At 36.2% G+C, this 15,486-nt stretch overlaps 1 protein-coding gene across 1 annotated transcript in view; it reads right to left on the bottom strand.

Moving 5' to 3' along the window:
- The window catches only part of LOC148949096 (cytoplasmic dynein 2 heavy chain 1-like), a 177,335-nt gene that overhangs the window by 51,738 nt on the left and 110,111 nt on the right, over window positions 1–15,486 (bottom strand). The window contains exons 9-10 of the mRNA XM_089092623.1: window positions 10,845–10,950; window positions 4,947–5,084 (exon numbers count right to left, since the gene is read on the bottom strand). Of these exons, the coding sequence (XP_088948749.1) occupies window positions 4,947–5,084; window positions 10,845–10,950 (244 nt within the window). The remainder of the gene's footprint in view (window positions 1–4,946; window positions 5,085–10,844; window positions 10,951–15,486) is intronic.

The raw sequence follows: 15,486 nt of genomic DNA, 5'->3' as shown, positions 1-15,486 counted from the left end.
ATCGAATGAGCCCTTTTTGAAGTTTCTACGATAATGCATTCTATAAAAACCTTACATGCCCCCAGGGCATAACTTACAACACTTGCCCTGAGGTGCTTGTCATCCTCAAAAACCTAATTTACAGAGTTTGAAACTACGTTGAATAAAACGGCTATCTCAAAATTTTGATTGGATGTGTTTGGGGAAAAGGTGGGCGTTATTGGGGGGGGGGCGGGGGTTAGTTTCCTTCCAGTCACTTTCGACTATTAAAAAGGGCACTAGCCCCTTCAGTTTCCAATCGAATGGGCGTCTTTTGAAATTTTTACGACAACGCCTTCTATATTATCTAAAATCGAATGAGCCTTTTTCGAAGTTTCTACGATAACGTGTTCTATAAAAACCTTATATACCCCCAGGGCACTACTTACAACCCTTGCCCTGAGGGTTGTGAGGTGGTTGTCATCCTGAAAAACCTAATTTACAGTATTTAAAACTACGTAGAATAAAATGGCTATCTAAAAAAAACCTTGTCCTACTCAAAAACATATTTTCTAATTGGAAATCAACTGCAAGGAACAAAATGGCTATCTTCAAATTTGGATTGGATATGTTTGGGGAAATGGCGGGCGTAGAAAGGATATTAGTTGCCTTCCGATCACATTCGACTATTAAAATTGCACTAGCCATTTCAATTTACAATCGAATGAGCCCCTTTTGAAGTTTCTACGACAATACATTATATAAAAACCTTATATGACCCCAGGGCATAGCTCACAACCCTTGCCCTGAGGGTTGTGGGGGACTGTCCTCCTCAAAAACGTAATTTCTATCTGGACATCAACAACGCTGAACAAAATGGCTATCTAAAAATTTTGATTGGATACGTTTGGGGGAAAGGTGGGTGAGAGAAAGGGGTTAGTTTCCCTCAAATAACTTTCGACTATTAAAAAGGGCACTAGATTTTTGAATTTCCATGCGAATGAGCCCTTTTTCAAGTTTCTAGGACAGAGATTTCAATAAAAAATTATACGCCCCCAGGGCATAACTTATAACCCTTGCCCTTAAGACTGTGGGGGAAGTGTCCTGCTCAAAGGTATAATTTCCTGAACTTTAAACAGTGTGGAACAAAATGGCTATCTCAAAATTTTGATTGGATGAGTTTGGGGAAATAGTGGGTGTGGAAGGGGTGCCAGTTGCCTTCCAATTACTCTCGACTATTAAAGAGGGCACTAGACATTTCAATTTCTAATTTAATGAGCCCTTTTTGAAGTTTCTACGATAACGCGTTTTATAAAAGCCTTAAATGCCCCCAGGGCATAACTTAAAACCCTTGCCCTGAGGGATGTGAGGTGGTTGTCACCCTCAAAAACCTAATTTACAGAATTTAAAAAGACGTTGAATAAAATGGCTATCTCAAAATTTTGATTGAATGCCTTTGGAGAAAAGGTGGGCGTGAGAGGGGGGTTAGTTTCCGTCCAATCAATTTCAAATATTAAAAAGGGCACTAGGTCTTTCAATTTCTAATCGAATGGGCCTTTTTGAAGTTTTTACGGCAACACCTTCTATAAAGCCTTATATGCCCCAAGGGCATAACTTACAACCCTTGCCCTGAAGGCTGTGGGGGAATGTCCTCCTCAAAAACATAATTTCTATCTGGAAATCCACTACGCTCAACAAAATGGCTATCTCAAAATTTTGATTGGATGTGTTTCGGGAAATGGTGGACGTGGAAGGGGTGTTAGTTGCCTTCCAACCACTTTCGACTATTAAAAAGGGCACAGGCCACTGCAATTTCCAATTGAATGAGCCCTTTTTGAAGATTCTATGACAACTTCTTCTATATGAAGTGCCATGCTCTAAAGGAAAAAAATAATAAGTAATAAATTGTGCCAACATCGTTCTTATAGGTCCTCAGGGCAAAACTTTAAACCCTTGCACCGAGGGTTGTGGGGGAATGTCCTCCTCAAAAACATATTTTCTATCTGGAAATCAACTACGCTGAACAAAATGTCTATCTCAAAATTTTGATTGGATGTGTTTGGGGGAATGATGGGCATGTGGGGGGGGGGATAGTTGCCCTCCAATCACTTTCGACTATTAAAAAGAGGACCAGCCCTTTTAATTTCCAATCAAATGAGCCTTTTTTGAAGTTTCTACGACAACACCTTCTATAAAAACCTTATAAGCCCTCAGGGCATAACCTACAGCCCTTGCCCTGATGGCTGTGGGGGAGTGTCCTCCTCAAAAACATAATTTCTATCTGGAAAGCAAATACGCTGAACAAAATGGCTATCTCAAAATATTCATTGGATGCGTTTCAGGAGATGGTGGGCGTGGAAGGGGTGTTAGTTGCCTTTCAATCACTTTCGATCACTTCAATCACTTTCAATCACTTGCCTTTCAATTTCTAATTTAATGAGCCCTTTTTGAAGTTTCTACGATAACGCGTTTTATAAAAACCTTAAATGCCCCCAGGGCATAACTTACAACCCTTGCCCTGAGGGATGTGAGGTGGTTGTCATCCTCAAAAACCTAATTTACAGAATTTAAAACGACGCTGAACAAAATAGCTATCTCAAAATTTTGATTGGATGTATTTGGGGGTATGATAGGCGTGGGGGAGGGGATAGTTGCCCTCCAATCACTTTCGACTATTAACAAGGGCACTATCTTTTTGAATTTCCAATCGAATGAGCCTTTTTTGAAGTTTCTACGACAACGCGTTCTATAAAAACCTTATTTGCCCCCAGGGCACAACTTACAACCCTTGCCCTGAAGGCTGTGGGGGAGTGTCCACATAAAAAAAAAAAGTTTTTATGTGGAAATTAACTACGCTGAACAAAATGGCTATCTCAAAATTTTGATTGGATATGTTTCGGGAAATGGTGGGCGTGGAAGGGGTGTTAGTTGCCTTCCAATCACTTTCGACTATTAAAACGGGCACAAGCCACTCCAATTTCCAATTGAATGGGCCATTTTCGAAGTTTCTACGACAACTTCTTCGATACGAAGTGCCCTGCTCTAAAGGAAAAAAACAATAAATGATACATTGTGAAAACATCGTTCTTATATGCCCTCAGGGCATAATTAAAACCCTTGCCCGGAGGGTTGTGCGGGAGTGTCCTCCTCAAAACTTATTTTTTATCTGGAAATCAACTATGCTGAACAAAATGGCTACCTAAAAATTTTGATTGGATGTGTTTGGGATAATGATGGGCGTGGGGGGGAGGCTAGTTGCCCTCCAATTACGTTCGACTATTAAAAAGGGCTCTAGCCCCTCCAGTTTCAAATCAAATGAGCCCTTTTTGAAGTTTCTACGACAACTCCTTCGATACGAAGTGCCCGAGTATGGAGGAAAAAAAATAATACATTGTGCCCACATCGTTCTTTACTTAGGCAGCGCTATCGCGCTGCCTTTGTTTTCAGACCCTCTACTAGAAGGCGCAGTTTATATTAAAAAAAGAGAAGAAAATGGTAATGGAGGCCCTTTGATTTTTTTTCCCATGGTTGATCATATTGAACGAGTGACTTTAAAAAGTTGTAATAAGGATAATTGGGCCGAAAATTAAAAGTTAGAGCGCCTCTTTGAAGAAGAAAAAAAACCACCGGAAAGAGCATTCCAAATTTCTATCGAAGTTTCGTACTTCGTACACTTCAAACATAAATTGTATTCAGAATCTATTTTAGATTTAGTGTCCCTCCTTCTGACTATTCATCGGGCATTGGCAGTTAAACCTAAACATAACAGTAGGCTAATTAGCTGAAATATAGAAAAGAGAAAACCACTTCTATGAAGGTATATCACTTTACTAGGATGTAATCATGATGTTAAGACGTATATACCTTTACATAATGTTACAGAGAAAATAGCAAGGAAATAACACAAAGAAATTCATTTTGTTTGCAAAAAATTACAATTTACTTCAGTAATATCCAGATAAGTCTATTAAAGACAGATAGATATAAACAAGTGGATTCAAAATCTATCCTTAAACAGCTATCCATGATGTACCACCTTGCTAGAGATGGCGAAACTAAAAAAAAAATCAGTGTTACTCAAGCTGTAGTTCGTCATTAGTTCTTCGGGCTGTGGTTCAGTCTTTATTAGATTGCTGCTATTGATACAACCATGATAACTCATTTTATCATCTTAGATGAGTATGATAGGGAACATAGTATAAGAAATTAAACTATAACTAACATTTTTCTAGTGTGCGGTAATAGCTGAAAGATGAACACGACGGAGAGTAAGACAGGAAGATAGAACTCTCTTTAAAAAGACAACACTATTGTGTTCACTGTCCTTCCTAGACAATATAATTTTAGATGATTACGAGACTATGACAGTTGGTGACTATCTGATATTATGACTCTTGAAATGACGATGTAAATTAATTATTTCCGTGATAATCGTTTTGGGACAATAGACTTTTAATCGGTGACCATGTTTTAGCGTTTTGGCAAAAATTGAATGGACCAATTGTTCTTGTTATGCGTCTTATGAAGGATGGTAACCTAGTTAGGCTCCTCTATTGCTTTGTATTATATTTTGTCACAAAGTTGCTTATCTGTTAACAGTTTTGGGGTATATGGGTCCCAAGAGTTTTAAGGGTAAATGACCTGGTTGATGCTCAGAGGGCTATTTGTTTTTTAATGAGCCATACAACTAAACCAGCTCTTGAGCACTATGGTTCCCCATATAAATCATGCTGTCATAGATCAGAGCGTTTTGAATTTATAGAACAACAGAAGCTATTATAGACAAACCTGCCTCTAAGGATGCCTCTGAAGATTTAACAATTCGACAGTAAGACCACTAATCTCTATGAAAATAGCTAATGTTTTTAAACATAGACAGTGTTTTTACAAGTAATGATTATGTATATCCTGCATTATTTTTTAAATCATTAGGGGAAATAAGAAAAAAAATGTCTAAAATCAAGAATATATAGGGGGGGGGGGGTTACCTGATATAGGAATTCCTCAAGCGGTCTAGTTTTCCATTTGTCAGCATAGCTCCGTTCAAGATCCTGGATGACGAGTACAGCCTTTCCTTTTGCAGGCCTTAGAACTTTCTGACCAGTACGAGTGTGTGCATTACATATCTGGAAAATTATGCAAATGTCAACTTAGAAATAAAACTTTAGGTGATTAAGCCTTCAATTCAGAACTATTTATAACTACAAAGAAATGAAATATGTACAAATATCATTCAGTCAACTAAAGAAATCTGTATATCAGGCCTATAGCTACTTTGAAAATTTATTAATTCTTTTGAATACCGAGGAACTTACTAAGACCAATAATAAACAGAAAAATGTAGTGAATAAACATACTAGATTTTTTTTTGGGGGGGGGGGCTTATAAGGATGCTAATGTTTTTTCAGTGACCTGGGAAGAAGAGCGAAGACTCATCAGATTCATTTCTATCCTCTTGATACCCGCGGTACAGATGAGGAAGAATTATCAAAACATACGATGTTGGTCAGAAATATTCCTGTAGTTCAGTCATGGTCTCCAAAAAAGACCTCCTCTCTCCTCTCCCTATTCGATTTTCATGGGGGCTGATATTCGGTCCTAATATTTGAAAGTCCAAGTTTATTACCAACAGAGTTTTACTTTTCTTTTGAAATTGATTAAAATTACAATAGTTTATAAAAGATTTTCAAATGAAAAAACTTGAAGTAGTTGCTGTCACCAACAAAACATTGAAAATTATGCATTGCTCACAATTCTAATGAGTCTTCTTGTCGTAATCCAGATTCAAGAACCAAGAATTCTTAAGGTTATGTATTCGGTTAAGTGAAAGGCTCCTTCGAAATCGTTAGATAAGATCAGATAAGATAAGATATTTATTTCGAGAAATTACTATCACAAGCCCTGAAGGGCCGAATTCGAATTTCGAAGTCCATAAAAAAACAAACAAGCAAGAAAATCATAACAAAAGCACAACAATTTAAATATTGGTAACCAATGAAAAAAAAAAAAAAAATAAAATAAATAAATAATCAAATATCGGAATGCTGTATGATTCCTTTGTCACTTATATTAAAAAACTTCAAAATGGCAACTAGTTAATAAGATAAAAAGTAATAAAACTGAAAAAAATAAATAATATACACATTAACAAATGTTTAAAAAACAACATAAAAAGGGGATAGGGAACAAAAAAAAGAGTATAGAGAAAACCGAGCTGTTTCTTTTATTATATAAGAAAAACGACAAAATTTATGCACAAATTAACCACTATTTGGGTTGACATAAGGACTCAGTTTTTGTGTCATGAAGTCTGTTTTCCAAATGTGGGTGATCAGTAAGAAGTCAGTCACATGAAAGTGGAAGTCAATGAGCTGTTTCATCGCTGCTGTCACTTGTTACTTTTTCCTGCATCATGTATTTGTTGTTTTTGTTGGTCAGTATCATAGGCAGTGCAATAGCGCTGCCTAGGTAAAGAACGATGTGGGCACAATGTGTTTTTTTTTTCTCCATACTCGGGCACTTCGTATAGAAGGAGTTGTTGTAGAAAGTTCGAAAAGGGCTAATTCGATTGGAAATTGTAGTGGCTAGTGCCCTTTTTAATAGTCGAAAGTGATTAGAGGGCAACTAGCTCCCCCCACCCATCACCCCCCCCAAATACATCCAATCAAAATTTTGAGATAGCCATTTTGTTCAGCGTAGTTGATTTCCAGATAGAAAATATGTTTTTGAGGAGGACAGTCCCCCACAACCCTCGGGGCAAGGGTTTTAAGTTTTGCCCTGAGGGCATATAAGAATGATGTTGGCACAATGTATCATTTGTTATTTTTTCCCTTTAGAGCAGGGCACTTTGCTTCGAAGATGTTGTCGCAGAAACTTCGAAAAGGGCTCATTCCCCCACAACCCTCGGGGCAACGGTTGTAAGTTATGCCCTGGGGGCAAATGTATTATTATTTTTTTCCCTCCATACCCGAGCACGAAGGGGTTGTCGTAGAAACTTCGAAAAGGGCTCATTCAATTGGAAATTGAAGTGGATAGTGCCTTTTTTAATAGTCGGAAGTGATTGGAGGGCAACTAGCCCCCCCCCCCCCTAATTCCCCAAAACACATCCAATAAAAAGTTTGAGATAGCCATTTTGTTCTGCGTAGTTGATTTCCAGGTAGAAAATATGTTTTTGAGGAGGAAACTCCCCCACAACCCCCGGGCTAAGGGTTTTTATGCCCTGGGGGCATATAAGGTTTTTATAGAAAGCGTTGTTGTAAAAACTTCAAAAAGGGCTCATTCGATTGAAAATTCAAAGAGCTAGTGCGCTTTTTAATAGTAAGAAGTAATTCGAGGGCAACTAGACCCCCCCCGCACATCATTCCCCTAAACACATCCAATCAAAATTTAGAGATAGTCATTTTGTTCAGCGTAGTTGATTTCCGGATAGGCAATATGTTTTTGAAGAGGACTCTCCCCCAACCCTTGGGACAAGGGTTTTAAGTTATGGACAAGGGTTTTAATGTATTATTTATTATTTTTTTCTTTTAGAGTAGTATCAATTGTATCGGAAGCGTTGTTGCTCGAGCCATAAGGCTGATTCAAACACTCGGAAGCCGAGGTAGTGTGTCTTCTTTTTGATAGCTAGTAGCGGTTGGAATATGATCGACTCCCCTATTATACACGCCGTACCCCGCAGTTTAATCCATCAACATTTTTAAGCATCCCTTTTTTTCTCTAGAGTTGATTTCAAAATAGAAAATATCTTTTTGAGGAGGACACTCCCCCACAACCCTAGGGGCAAGGGTTTTAAATTATGTCCTGGGGGCATATCATGTTTTTGAATAAAGCATTGTCTTGGAAAATTCACAAAATGCTCATTCGATTGGAAATTCAAATGGCTTGTGCCCTATTGAATATTCGAGGGTGATTGGAGGGCAAATAGCCCCCACACGCCCATCATTTCCCCAAACACTTCCAATAAAAATTTTGAGATAGACATTTTGTTCAGCGTAGTTGATTTCCACATAGAAAATATGTTTTTGAGGAGGATACTCCCCCACAACCCTTGGAACAAGGGTTGTTCCAAACAACCCTTGGAACAAGGGTTGTTATCTGTCTTGACTTTTCTCTGTCCTACAGTTACCCAGCGTCTTGATGCAACCTATACAACCTATTGTAAAATACTTGATAACTTCAATTCATATAACTTTTATAACTCTAATATATAAAATAATATTAACATTTTGATTTGTAAATATCAGTATATGTATATTAAACTGACAATGCACATTGATTTATATTTTTCAGTAAAGTGCAAATTTTGTTCTGGCCTTAGGAAGGCATAGGGGTTTTGCACCTACCTTATGTTAATTTCTGCTCGTTTTGAGTTTGAATCGGTTATTTATAGTAATTTCTGTTCGTTTGGGGTTTCATTTATTTATCGATGCTGATTTGTGGTAGTTTCACGCTTCGAGTTCTTTACTTTTCTTTGAAAAACTTGTTTTGTGGAAAAAGTTTTTTTAATTAATTTCATGAAAACCATTAGAAAGATAAGCATCTATAGCATTATAAACTCGACGTTCCGACTTTTCCGTTGCCTTGGCTTTAAATCTTTAATACAGAGTCACTGATATCAACCCCATCGATAAAATTATTGAGTTTAGCTATGATTCAACAGCACTTGGTTTTTACCAAAGTATAATCACCTACGGAACAAGTACTGACAAAACTCTCCAAAAGTGACCCCGCGTACCTCAGCGCCTCTAGACGCAAAATGTTGTACTACTTAATCGCTCCGAGCCAAAGTACTTTGCTCCCATCCAATAAATTATGCTAGAGCGTGATTCAGGCGACGAGTGACCGGGAAAGTTGTATTGAATTGTGTAGCTATGCAATTTAGTTGTCAGGTTCGCATGGGTATACAAAGGGTCATTTTTTTTGTGTGGAGAGGATAGGTTTTGTCAGTACTTGAGTTCTTGTTCCGTAGGTGATTATACTTTGGTTTTTACGTTTGTCTTGAGAGTCAATTTGACACAGGACAATACTTTCACTACTAAATAAATTCAAACAGAAAAAGTTTATGGAGTGGACTTAAAGTTTTAGGAGGCTATACCTGTAATGGGGCCGTTAAAAATAAAATCAATGTATATTGTAAACAGGAAGAAGCCGCTTGTTCTTTTTAGCTGGAACCTAGTAATGACCAGACGACGGCAAAATAGTTCATAAATAAACTATCCTACTTGCATTGTTAGCACCAGTTTTGGATATAGTATATTTTTGGTGGTAGTTGGAGAATTAATCTATGTTTAATCTAACACCTTCCTTCAAAGGTTCTATTAAACTAGCTGATAATACGACAAGGTCTACTGAAGACAATATCAAATCAAAGAATCAGGACAAAGAACCGATATCAAAGAAAATAAAAGATAAATAACAAAAAAATTTATTCGTTTTTTCGCTATATTTCCCTAATCATTCATGGTCCAATTCAGTTCCTGGGCAATTCAAAGAATTAATTAATTTTAAAAATCTATGAATATATATATATATATATATATATATATATATATATATATATATATATATATATATATATATATATATATATATATATATATATATATATATATATATATATATATATATATATATATATATATATATATATATATATATATAATTCGACAACCGAAAAATCAGAGGTGGTAAATGGAGGGTATTAATACCCTTGAGGGTAATGAATAATTGCTCCGAGGGTATTAATAGAATAGTACATTTGTTGACATTGTTTAGTTCTAAGGTTTATAGTGCCGAATTGAAAATGTATTTTGGACTGGCTTTCTTTTATCTTTTTGCTTTAGAGTATTTTAGACATCCCCATTGGCCAGGTTTTGTACTTCTCGGGGTGGTAGTTAAAATGCAGTTACTGTTATCTTGATATAATAATATCTCTCTCTCTCTCTCTCTCTCTCTCTCTCTCTCTCTCTCTCTCTCTCTCTCTCTCTCTCTCTCTCTCTCTCTCTCTCTCTCTTAACGCCGACGCCTGGATTTGTATTTATACTTCTCACGAGGCTGTCTAAAACGAAACACAACGGCTGTAAATACAAAACAGTTTTCGAGATTAACACACACATACACAAGCTATTGGACCTCTGGTATAGACTGGTTACCTCTGAAAAGCCGCAAAATGTCCCATTAAAAAACTCAGAAGAAAAATTGAAAACCTAAACATCTATTTACAAATGTGGCTTTACGAAGTAAAGAGTGATAAGGGAGAAATTAGGACAATTTAATTCACAAAGAGAAAAATACCGTTACCTCTAGAGTCAATATAGCGCCGTTAGCAGAAACAAAATTGAAAAAGGAAGTAGAAATAATAAACAAGGGGGGAACTGAAAAAGAAAGTTTAAAATACTGTGGATTCAAACAAACAAAGGAAGAATGAAGGGGTTAAAAACAGACAGCACCAAAATACTGAAAGGTATTTCAAATTAACTGCAGAAATAAAATACAAAACATAAATATTTTATTTTTTCAATCTTTTTTTTATCACAATTTTGCTGGTATTTCGAAATTTATTTCAGTCATTTAAAAACTTTTAAAATCCCAAGCTGAAATTCCCTTTGTTTTTGTGTCTGAAATATTCTAAGATCTCATAAATTTTAGTTGGTTAATTAGCTTAATAAACTTTTTCTTACTTAATAAACTTAATAAAATATTTCTTTTGCCGTTTCTTCATCAAATTCTGACTGCTTTTGTCCAGTATCAGTTTTATTTTCAAGATCTTGGCTGTTTATTTTACATTTTTGAATAGTTTCTAAGTTATAAATTCTGTTTATTTAAAGTCATAACTTTCTTCCTTTATTATTAATATGCTGCTAATCTATAAAATACTTTCAACCTACTTCTTTGATTTTCCGAATTATGATTCGGTGGTCCAGGAACTTTGCCCCTGTTATAGAAACAGGTTCCTCCAATCCCAACTGACTGCAAGCAATGGAAACAATAGAGCTGAAAAAGACAGCAATGTTACTATAAAAAAAGGTAGTCAGACATTTCATTTTACCATACTCATGTAGCTACATTTTTAAATATATTATTTTTATATTGTTAATGTCAGGGATTCATTATATTGTATTCATACTTAGCAAAAGCTATATGAAAAAGTTATGTATCACTTTACTACAAAGATGAGTAGCATAGAGGGTACTATGCTTTAGAAGGCCCAGGCTTTTCTGCTCGCACAGGAACAATGCACTTTCATAAAAATTGAATGAGAACACCTTTTGGGTTGAAATTATATATTCGTAGACGAGAAACATCTGGTCATTAGGAACCTAAGAGAAGATGTTTGTTTACCACTTATATTTTGATTTTGTTTCTTTACAGGAAGAATCTCTACAAATCACACTTTTAAAGAAAGTTTATTACAACTCGTTTACAGGTATATCATTTAGCGTATATAAGTAACTATGGCTATTCACAGTTGAAAAAAAGCAGGGTTCGCATTGGCATGATGTTTTACAGACGTTATTAAATGGTACAAGATAAGAATTGTTGGTGTGAACTGGGAATTTTTTTTTCAGTACTAAAAATTGTAACTATAAACAGAATGAGTTAAATAGAAATATTAAGGAACTTCTGGAAACAGTCTATCTCCAAACATGTGATGAAATAATTAATTTTTCCTGCCACCCAGAAAAATTAATATTACCATCAAGTTTGGAAATGAAATTGTGGGACACTCATGAAAATTATTAAGACCACTAAGGAGCGCCTCCAATGTACCTCCACACTTACATTTTAGCATCGAATTATGATTTTCTAGGTAGAAATATTATTTTGTTTTTACTTTCTGGTTGGAGACAAAACATTGCAAAAAATCGTTTTTGCAATCAAACAGTTCTAGCGACTTGGTCCAATAGTTAACGAAACTCTAACAAAAAGATTTTCGATAATAGTTAACACATCAAAAAATCAGTTTTTAATGCTACTCATCAAAAGCTCCCAACTCGACTTTTGAAAAAGAGGAAAACACCCTCATAAGCTCAAGCGAGTTTAATAAATCTCACTGTAGAGGTTTCAAGCTTCTGTCTAGAAAATTCGGAATTTTGTATATTTTTTTTCCATAAGAAATATCACGGCTGGGTTTTTATTTGTTTTTAATTTTTGTTTTTTAATAGGTGATCGTATCGAACCAATGGACCTAGAAGATTGAGAGAGGGCTCATTCGAACGGCAATTAAAAGTTATAATGCCCCTTTTAAGTGACTAAAAGATTACTAATACTACTAAAAACTCACCACAGTACCATGTCACCTGAGACCAACAAGGCCAACCATGGTCCTCCTCTATCCTAATCTACTCAAATTCCCCCTCCTTACAGCCTCCAAGGGAGTTCCCGTTTCCATGAAACCTTTCTCTATGACATCCTCCCACCCAAACCAAGGACGACCTGCCTTACGTTAAGCCCCAAACGGTTGGCTGAAAAGGACAGAATTTGGCAATCTGTCATCCTTCATCCACAGAACATGCCTATCCCTCTCAACCCTTCTCTCATTATCAAACAGTTTGTGGTAACAAGCTATAAGTAAGGAGCGACTCGGCTCAATAGTAACCGAAACTCTAAAAAACCGGATTTTTATACCAATAGATACATCAAAAGAATCAGATTTAATGCTGATTTCAAACATATAATTTTTATCAAGTTTAGCCTCACCCATCAAAAGTTGCGCGCCTGAGAAAATTTGCTGATTTTCAAAAAAAGGAGGAAACACCCCCTGAAAGTTATAGAACCTTAATGAAAATCCCACATTCAGATTCAGCGTGTCAGAGAACCCTACTGAAGAAGTTTCAAGCTCATATCTGCAAAAATGTGGAATTGTATTTTTTGCCAGAAAAATCACAGCCAGAAAGATTTGCCAGAAAGATCACTGTGACAGATCACAGATGCGTGTTTTTTTTCTTTTCTCCCAAGGGTGATCGTATCGACCCAATGGTCCTAGAATATTGTGGGAGGGCTTATTCGAACAGAAGTTAAAAGTTCTAGTGCACTTTTTAAGTGACCAAAAAATGGAGGGCAATTAGGCCCCCTCCCACACTCATTTTATTCCCAAAGTCACCCGATCAAAATTTAGAGATAGCTATTTTGTTCAGCATGGTTGAAAATATAATAAATACGTATTTTAGGATCAGTGAATCCCCCAAAGTCCCCAGGGGAAGGGCTGAAAGTTATGAACTTTACCCAATGTTTACATATAGTATTGGTTATTGGAAAGTATACAGACATTTTAAGGGGGGATTTTTTCTGATGGCGAGGGGGGGGTCAGGGCTTATGTGGGAGGATCTTCCCATGGGGGAAGGGGCACCGGATTTCCCAACATTATTTAAAAGAACGATCAAAAATTAAATAAGAAACTAGTTTTAAAACTGAAAGTGGGGAGCAACATCAAAACTTAAAACGAACAGAAATTATTACGTATATGATTGAGTTCGCCCAAAAGTCAATACTTCGCTCTTTAAGCCAAAGATTTTTCAGTACTTTCACAAGAACTGTTTATTCTTATTAACGGTCTTTGTGATTAAGGGGTCATTTTTAAAGAATTGGAACAGAATTTGAACTTTAGCGTAAGGAGCGAGATATTGACTAGGGGGCGAACCCCCTAATACACTTATTAAAAACATATGAATATAGAAGTTCGTTGCGTAAGTTAATTTGTAAGTTACGGACATTTATTACTAATAAAAATGTTCGTAAAAAAAAAACAACTTTCGAGAAAGTCATTTAACCAAATAAAAGAAACATCAGTACGCAAATTTTCTTTTAATTATTCATGTACGGTGAGCCAAAATCAAAACCTGCGTGAATTCAAAAACGTTCAAAAATTAAATAAAAAAAAACACGTTTTTTTTAACTGAAAGTAAGGAGCAACGTTGAAACTTAAAACGAACAGAAATTATTCCGTATGTGAAAGGGGCTGTCCCCTCCTCTACGCCTTGCTCTTTACGCTAAAGTTTGACTCTTTCTCACAACTCTGTTTTTTAAAACAATAAAAAAAACTTAGCATAAAGAGCAAGGCGATGAGAAGGGAGTAGGAAGGGCACAATAGATACGAGGCAAACACCGTGCTGCCATCTACAATTGCGTCTAACGGTACCTATCCACATAGACAATGTTATTGATCCACAAAGGGGGACAGATTTCTGAGAAATTGATTTGCATAATCGAGGGGAATCCTGATTACACATAATTTATTCAAGGATTATTGATCGACTCGAGGAAGAAGTGGATTTCCAAGAAATTGATTTCCATAATCGATGGGAATTATTGATCTACGAAAGGGTAATTAGAAATGACATTAGTTGTTTCTTAAGAATTATACGGGACTCTAAAGAGATAAATTGATATTCTATTTTTAAATATGGCTTCTTTGATCTTAGGTCACAGAGATAAATTAATATTCGATTTTTTAAATATGGCTTCTTTGATCTTTAGGTCAGAGTGATAAATTGATATTCTATCGAAACCATAATAGTGTAGCTACGAACACCTATGAGATGAAGAGAATAACGAGGGAAAGTGTTTCACAGGAATTTCAAATGTGACAGCGCAGGGATGCCAAAACAAAAGGAACACGTAGAAATTACGTTTAGAGATTATTTAGGCGAAACCGTTTGAGACATTTTAGAAGATGATTTTAGAAGATGATTTAGAAGATGATTGGGGCGAAACTCTGTGGTCGTTATAATACACAAGTTCCATTTGATCAATGTTGTGAGATCCCTTACCCCAATCCCAAAGGGCTAAACTTTCCCAACCCCAAAGGTCCCCCCGGGCCCCAAAGGTCCCCTGAGCCCCTAAAGGTCCCCTGGCACCCCCAAAGGGCCCTCCGAGCCCCCAGGTCCCCAAATGTCCCCCGGGCCCCCAAAGACCCCCGGGCCTCCAAAGGCCCCCTGCGCCTGCAAAGGCCCCCGATACCCTCCCTCCCTTTTGAATTTTTTTAAGTTTTTTCGGACTGAATTTTTAAAAGTTAGAAATTATCCAAAATTTTTCCGGTTTTTTTCTTTAACCCATTGGCACAGAGTTTTACCCTAGAGGCTTAGCTTAGTTTTATTTAGAGTTGAAGTTTACTTTAGTTTTAGTTAAGAATTTCGAGTTTTAGCTTAGAATCTTATCTTAGACTTTTTGTTAGAGTTCTAGTTTATTTTAGTTTTAGTTAAGATTTTAGAGTTTTACACTAGACTCTTATCTTAGAGTGTTAGTTAGAGCTGAAGTTTACTTTAGATATAGTTAAGAGTGTCGAGTTTTAGCTTGGAGTCATAGCTTAGAGTTTTAATTGAAGTTATATTTTTAGTTTGGTTATAGTTAACAGTTGATAGTTTTAGCTTAGAGTCTTAGTTTAAAGTTTCTGTTTAAGTTATAGTTCAGTTTAGTTTTAGTTAAAAGTTTAGAGTTTTAGCCTAGAGCCTTAGCTTAGAGTTTTAGTTAGAGTTGAAGTTTAGTTTAGTAATAGTTAAGAGTTTAGAGTTTTAGCTTAGAGTTATAGCT

Source organism: Artemia sp. Qi Xiang Cuo, chromosome 8 (genome assembly GCF_049724085.1).
Source record: "Artemia sp. Qi Xiang Cuo chromosome 8, ASM4972408v1, whole genome shotgun sequence".
NCBI lineage: Eukaryota > Metazoa > Arthropoda > Branchiopoda > Anostraca > Artemiidae > Artemia > Artemia sp. Qi Xiang Cuo.
The sequence above is the reverse complement of the archived record's forward strand: the minus strand, read 5'-3'. Positions and strand labels throughout refer to the sequence as shown.